Source organism: Cajanus cajan, chromosome 11 (genome assembly GCF_000230855.2).
Source record: "Cajanus cajan strain Asha chromosome 11, NIPB_CcT2T_4, whole genome shotgun sequence".
In the NCBI taxonomy this organism is placed as follows: domain Eukaryota; kingdom Viridiplantae; phylum Streptophyta; class Magnoliopsida; order Fabales; family Fabaceae; genus Cajanus; species Cajanus cajan.
This window is the reverse complement of record NC_138527.1, coordinates 21,399,195-21,407,208: the sequence shown is the minus strand read 5'-3', so window position 1 is coordinate 21,407,208 and position 8,014 is coordinate 21,399,195. Positions and strand designations below refer to the sequence as shown.

The 8,014-nt window shown below is 37.6% G+C and overlaps 1 protein-coding gene across 1 annotated transcript; it reads left to right on the top strand.

Annotated features, from left to right (window-relative positions):
• The first annotated feature begins 5,236 nt into the window (after nucleotides 1-5,236).
• Nucleotides 5,237-7,105, top strand: LOC109788069 (AP2/ERF and B3 domain-containing transcription repressor TEM1). Its single transcript, XM_020346705.3, has one exon. The coding sequence runs from the start codon at nucleotides 5,663-5,665 to the stop codon at nucleotides 6,875-6,877; it is 1,215 nt and encodes a 404-aa protein (XP_020202294.1). The 5' UTR covers nucleotides 5,237-5,662; the 3' UTR covers nucleotides 6,878-7,105.
• The last annotated feature ends 909 nt before the right edge of the window (nucleotides 7,106-8,014 follow it).

Genomic DNA, 8,014 nt, shown 5'->3' with positions numbered 1-8,014 from the left:
GATAAGTCTACATTCCAAGGTAAGGGGGAGGAGAACTTTAGCTCTTTAAAATTTTATATACTATTATGTTTATTAATTTATGTTATTTTTATGTATATTTATTTAGTGGGGTGTCCCTAACCTCATTTATTTGCTTAACTTATAAATATTTTTATCCATAATAATTATTAAGGTGTTAATATTTTATATTGTTTAATTATTTTATAATGATTTTCATTTTTTATTTATATCATTGGTACTCTTAATATATTCTTTTTACGTAAATATATTTATTGTAAATATATTTTATAATCAACTATAATATAGTTGTGATATCTTGGACTCGTCTTATTATTATTTCTTCATGTATTTATGAAGATAAATATTATTCTATGGCAATAGATGTAATGTAAAAAAAAAATGTGGCTGATTTAGTAGTCAGAACGGGTCGTTCCCAATTTGGAACGGGTCGTTCCAAGCTATTGAATTAGCCTGTGAAACGTAGTTGAGAACGGGCCGTTCTGGTTGGAGAACGGGCCGTTCTGGTTGGAGAACGGGCCGTTCTAGATGGAGTACGGGTCGTTCTGGAGGGGAGTACAACCCGTTCTGGATGGAGAACGGGCCGTTCTGGATGAGTTCCAGAACGGGCCGTTCTGATTTCAGAACGAGCCGTTCTGCATGAAAATTTTGTACGTGATGAGGGGGTGCAGAACGGGCCGTTCCGGATTCGGTACAGGCTGTTTTGACCACTCCGAAAAGTCTATAAATAGGGGTTAGGGGCCTTCAGGAAAATGTGAGTTTTTAGAGAGAAGTTTTAGAGAGAAGGTCTCTGGGTTAGTGAGCTCCTTTCTCTTCCAAATTTCTCTGTTTGACTCCTTTTCTCCTCTAGACCACTAATGCCTTCTGGCTTTTCTTGAAATTCATATTAGAAAGCATGCTTTGGGAGGATTGAAGTTCCGGGTTGAGCTTTGGAAGGGAATTCTATTTCGTCACAGTTGTTGGCTATTCTGAGCCAATCTTCAGGTGAGGGAAGCTATAGTGTAGAATGATTAAGTTGTTGGATGTGGATTGAGTAGTTGTTAACTTAAGTTGTTCATATGTTGTGTGTTGATAATATGTGATACGTTGTTAAAGTTGCTATATGTGGTAAAACTAAGTTGTTTTTATGTTGTTTATTGTTGAATTATTAATAAGTTGAGATGTATAAGTTGAAGTAGTTTATTGATGTAAAAGTTGTTTAAAGTTGTATAAGTTGCCTATTGTTGAAAGATGCTTATTGTTGTAAGTTGTCTCTTGTTGTAAGATGTCTATAGTTGTATTGTTGTGAGTTGCTATAAGTTGTAAGTCGTCTATTGCTGTAAAGTTGTAAGTCGTCTATTGCTGAAAAGTTGTATGTTGTTTAAGTTGTTATGCTTATTAAGTTGTGAGTTGATTGTGTTGCTCAAGTTGAAAGTTGTTGAGCTGATATATGTTGTTGATTTATAAGCTGATTAAACTGTGATGATAAGTTGTTGATCACTAAGACTAGGGGAGATGTTTCTGAAGTTGTTCATCCCATTGTGTGGAGTGAGATAGTTGTGGTGCTCAGAGAGCCCAATTTGTTGAAAAACCCTTCTTGGGAAGTTGTCCCTTGGAGTGGATGTTGTATTGTTCTCCTCTAGGACTTAGTTGATCCCGTGTGTAGGCAAGGTCGAGGCACACGTGTACAAAGCGACCACAGTATAGGGGCCAGGCCGAACTATACTGATTACAAGCGGCCAGAAGTTGAGATACATAGTACTAAGGTGATAAGTTGAAAGTTGTTTTAAAGTTGAAAGTTGTTTTAAAGTTGAATCCCTTAGTAATGTGTGGGCGACATGGAAATAGTCGATTCATGTCATGGTTGAATGACCAATTTGAGTAAGGTATCTAGTTAGAGATGCAGTCTTTGACTAGATACTGGAGGGTGTGTGGTACTTGGAGGACAGTGGGTGGGCTAACTCCACATGTGGATTGGTGAAGCTAGCCAAGGCCGTGGTAGGCTCATACCCAAACCCTTCTGTCCTGACAGTAGTACTGGACCTCCGAGTCTAAGTGGCACACCTGAGCAATCGCCTATTGTTGTCTATACCTGGTTCTCTTCGAAGTTCCTAACGTTGTACTATACCTGACCTGGTGGAGATAGGTCAAACGTTGGATTCGGTAGGGTTTATGCCACCTAGACTGCTCAACCTCAGTTGTTGGAGATCTCCCAGTTGTATATGCATGACGACGCATTAAATATTAAGTTGTATATTGTTGTTGTTGTTATATTAAAGTTGCTTCTAAGTTGTATGAATGAGTTGGGTTTTTATGTTGAATTGTATAGTTGTTTGTGGTGATGATTGTTATACATTTATTGCATGATTGTTAATATGATGAAATGTGTGGTGTCTTGCTTCATGATTGATTTTGAACTCTAGCTTACCCTCTTGTTTCCATGTGGATGGACTGCGATGATCATGCCTTGTATGGGAGCAGGTCAGGGCCAGCTTGGAGTTAAGGTGACCGCTGCGATACGAGGAGTTTTGATCCTCGTGTTAGAGTTATCACCTTGGGTAACCTTTTGTGCTTGACTAGTACTAGGAGATAGTATTTTTGGATAACTGTATAAATACCTAATACTTAAAAATTTAATGATTCATATATATTTTTCATGTTTATGTATTTATAAGCTATCCAACTTTATTATTTATCTTAGTTCACTATTCTTAGTGCGATTCTACTAAGTGTAAGGACCACGGTGGGTCGTTACAATAGAAGATAAAATTTGAATTATTTGTAGCTGGAGGCTTGACCTTGAGAATTTAAATGAGTAAGAATTTATGGTAAAATATCATGTTTGATATTTGATTGATATTACAATAATGTTAATTTATCCTGACTAGTCACTATTAAAATAATTCAAATTTTATTATAACAATAAAAATTTTATTTTATTTTTACTATAGATAATCTTGTTCTTTATTTAATTAATTGTATTTATTTGATAAGGGTTCTCACTCCTTATTTCTTTTTGTGAAAAATTTAATATATCATAAAATAGATGGATCTACCGGCCATACCAGGTCCTTTTACAGTAGTTATCACTGTCATTTTTCCTGGGGGTAATTGGAGTGTAGACGCTATCTCCAACTCAGTCACGTTTCAAGGTATAGGACTGTCTTCGTTCGTTTTCTTTCCCAATCAAGAAAATTCCACTATTATAAATGGATTTATTATAATGACTTTCTTTTTACCACCAACAAATCATGCAAATCCTATTGTAAACTTATTTTCACCACCAATGTAAAGACTATCGTAGTAGTAGTAGAAAAAAAAATAATATGTAAGGCATGTACTCTCAATAATAGTAAAATAATATGTAATATAAATATTGGAAATAATAATGTAAGATATGAGTAGTTTATAATTACGTATATTATTGCAAATATTTTAAGGCCATTATAAGTCAATTATGTGTATATGAGTTTGAGAATTTTCTTTTATTACTTATTTGTGTTCTCAATCTAAAATATATATATATATATATTATCCGTGTTAATATTTATATTATTAGACGTTACATAAATAACTTTAATGAATCAATTGAATCTGATTAATTTGGAATAATAAATTTGATTAAAATATTTTTAATATAAAAATATTTTAATCTTTGATCCTAAATTTGAATTTCCATTCAATCATTGTATATATATATATGTAAAAAAAAAAAAAAAAAAACTTCTCTTGACACTTAAAAAAAGAGATGATCTAAATCCTACTATTAACTTTTTTCCAACAATAACATAAGGATACATATGTAAATAATATAAACACTACTTGATTTTATTTTTCTTCTTTTTTTTTTTTTACTAAGAATATTTAAATTAACGGTTCTAGACTAATTTCTTTTAATTTATCTTTCTTATCAAATTTAACCCTTCACACCTTACTTAAACAAACCTATGTTATCCATCAATTGTACCGAATCTAATTAGTTCTCATCCTTTGTCATATTATCACTGCATTATTGAGTTTATGTCTGAAGACTAGCATTACACTACACGTCCACAAAACATTACTAATTATATATAAATATATATTTTAGAATAACATTACTCGGTGAACCACATTTCTAATAACCGTTGATTCCAATCCATGCTCTCACATACATTATTTCTGTTCAATGAACTTAGAATACGTTAAACTAAATAGTATGTTTACATTAATTTGAGAGACTATTATGATAAACATATGGTATAATTGTAGAAAATGGTGGGAATAATAGTATGTATGATTGAAGAGGGTCCACAGAAGAAGGGTGGAAAGGTTCTATCAACTAAGAGTGAGTCCCTCCCAAGGAAGGCCAAGGACTCCTCCGTACACAATCCACATTATCATATATGATCCTGTGCAATTTCTTCACCCACCGATGCCATTATTATTTACTCTTTAATTTCTCAAAACATATATATCCTTATATTATATATATGCAATGTAACCTCATCCATAAGGATGATATGATACAAGAAGAGTGGCCCCAACCCCCAACTTAGTACACGTCAGGCACTAACCTTTCTCTCCATCAATAAATGGCTATAATGCACCACAAGGGTTGTCTCAATCTGTACCTTGAACCATTCCAAGTCATTCTAAGAAGTTTCATTTTGGATGGACAATGAATGCTCGCTCGCAACAAACAAGAGGAAGGAAGCGTCCATGTTGCTATTCATATATATGAATTTGGTTAATTTAATTTTAATTTGATTTTCTTGTTTTATTTTGGTGAGAAGATACTTGGGTGAACCTGGCTAATAAGACAAACTGGACGAATGAGATGAAGCCAAGTGGGGACAAATGAAGGAGGGTAAGAATTTCTTGTTGGATGAGTATGTCCCTTCTCCAATGCCTATCCATGCCTCCAATAAAACTCTAGCCCCACGACCCATCCAAAATAATCCCTTTCCCTTTTCACTTAATATATATTTTTCTTTCACCCCAATGAAACCAACACCAACACTGGATCATTTATTATTAAAGCTTTAATTCTTCAATTGAGATGCACAAAGCAAGAGATGTGCACAGTAGCAGCAACGTTCAGGGGGGATGAACTTATGAACTTCACTAAATCAAGGTCCACCCTCCTCATGTGAACCCCATCAACTTGATCACCACTGGGTCCCACTTCACATACAATGCCCACAACTCAAACATAACCTTCTCTATTCACTCATCACAACAGAGCAAAGACCCACCAACACCATCATCCTCTTCTCCTTTTTACCCCTCTCCCTCACTCCCTTCCATTCCTTACAGTCCCCACTTTCACACCCCATGAATCTTCCTACTCCCTCACCCATTCCAGTTGACCCACATCCCCATATCCCTCACTTAAATATAACCATCATTTCTTAACAATTACTAAGCAACTAGTTATTAATACCACCACCTCATCATTAATAAATTCTCCCAACTAAGCATATTTCCTTTTCCACTTAGGATAATATTATAATAACACATTTACTAGGGACACTTTTCTTCTATATATATTCCTTCCTCAAACAACCCCTATTCCCACCCAAACCCAACTCTCCTTGCTACCTCTTAGTCAAACAAAGTAACAAACCATCCTTCTTCTCTTCTTTCTCTTCTCTCTCATATCCATACAAATTAACAAAACTAAATGGATGCAATTAGTTGCATGGATGAGAGCACCACCACCGAATCCCTCTCCATGAGTCTTTCTCCGACGATGTCGTCAAAGAAAGCATTTGTTTCTGCTTCTCCGACGACATCGTCGAAGAAGACTTATGTCTCTCCGCCGCCACTGTCAGGCACGTTGTGTCGCGTCGGCAGTGGTGCGAGCGCAGTCGTGGACTCTGACAGTGGCGGCGGGGGCACCGAGGTGGAGTCTCGAAAACTCCCCTCGTCAAAGTACAAAGGCGTCGTCCCGCAGCTCAACGGCCGCTGGGGTGCGCAGATTTATGAAAAGCACCAGCGCGTCTGGCTCGGCACCTTCAACGAGGAAGACGAGGCCGCCAGGGCCTACGACGTCGCCGCCGTCCGCTTCCGCGGCAAGGACGCCGTCACGAATTTCAAAGGGCTCGCCGCCGCCGAGGACGACGACGGCGAAGCCGAGTTTCTCAACTCGCATTCGAAGTCCGAGATCGTGGACATGTTGAGGAAGCACACGTACAATGACGAGCTGGAGCAGAGCAAGCGGAGCCGCGGCGTGGTACGGCGGCGTGGCGGAGCCGGCGGCGGCGGCGGGAACTGTCTCTCCGGCGCGTGTGTTGCGAAGGCGCGTGAGCAATTGTTCGAGAAAGCGGTTACGCCGAGCGACGTGGGGAAGTTGAACCGGTTGGTGATACCGAAGCAGCACGCGGAGAAGCACTTTCCGTTGCAGAGCGTTAACGGCGTTAACGTGAGCGCGACGGCGGCGAAGGGCGTTCTGTTGAACTTCGAGGACGTTGGAGGGAAAGTGTGGCGGTTCCGTTACTCGTATTGGAACAGTAGCCAGAGCTACGTGTTGACCAAGGGTTGGAGCCGGTTCGTCAAGGAGAAGAATCTGAAAGCCGGCGACACGGTTTGTTTTCACCGGTCCACTGGACCGGACAAGCAGCTTTACATCGATTGGAAGGCGAGGAATGTGGTGGTTAATGTTAATGTTAATGTTAATGTGAACAAGGAGGTTGGGTTGTTCGGACCGGTGGCCGAACCGGTCCAGATGGTTCGGCTCTTTGGTGTGAACATTTTGAAACTACCCGGTTCGGAGTGTATCGCCAATAGCAACAATACAAGTGGCGCTATTCCTGGGTGCTGCGGTGGCAAGAGAAGGGAAATGGAACTGTTCTCGTTAGAGTGTAGCAAGAAACCCAAGATTATTGGCGCTTTGTAACATCACGTTAATCTTTTTTTTTTTTTTTTTTTTTTGAGTTTTGTGACTGATGAAAGCAGAAAGAAAGAAGGGGTACAAGAACGGCGGTGTAGTGGCATGGCAAGTTGCAAAGCAAGTGAATTGTATATTACTTGATTAGATGCTGAAATTAGGCGTAATGTAACAAAAACTGTACAAGAAGAAAAGGTGAAAAAAAAAAAATAATAAAAGGAAAACTTTTGAATTGTACATGTTGATGAGTTGAGGGTAATAGGGGACATGGGTTTCCAGAAATATCAGAAAAAAGATTTGTTTTTTGTGATTAATTTTGATGGTGTGTATTTGGGGTAATGATAATGAGATATATTTTGTGAGATTGTGATGAATAATAATAAAAAAGAGGGGGGAGGGGGACCCGAAGGAGCCAAGAAAATGTGAACAAGTTGATAATGAGACATTTGTCCAATAAAGTAAGAGGCTGGTTGGCAAGTGGGAAGTGTGTACAGTGTACATACCCACAACATTACATTACTTGGATCGCTTCTAATCTTAAAACCCTTCTCATGAGTACGTCGCTTTTGGAACGGTCAACTTTACATGTTTGTTTCATTGTTTGTGGCATCATTCTGCAGAATCCCAAACTCAGATTTTGCTCCACACATGTTATTTATTGCCAACACCAATATTGTTTCCAAAACCACGATTCTTCGAATATGCTACTACTATGCTATTGCGTACCATAATTACCATTCTTATTGCACATTGTTTCACATTATTATTTCTAATTCTTACCTTGTCAAGTGTTTAAGCATTGCTTCAAAGATTAAATTACCTGTCCTATATATATATATATATATATATATATATCCTTTTATGTCCTTTTCCTCTCGTCAAATTTCGGAAAGAATAATGTTGCAGATATCAGATAACTTATCCGTATTCCTTCAAAATACAACATATTCTCGTGTTTTTATTCTTCATTATATTCTCTATAGACGATGTGCTTTTGGAATAATCAATGAACTTTTGGTACAGTTTTTGTGGGTGTTGGCATGTTGCTTACAATGTTGGGAGTAAATTCAACACTGCATAAAATAAATCTAATAAATGTTGAGGCTCTGTAAATAACTTAGACATTCATAATGTATAAATTAAAGT

Bases quoted from the DNA above. Each gene is read 5' to 3' on its own strand.
- LOC109788069 (XM_020346705.3), top strand. From the start codon at position 5,663: ATGGATGCAATTAGTTGCATGGATGAGAGCACCACCACCGAATCCCTC.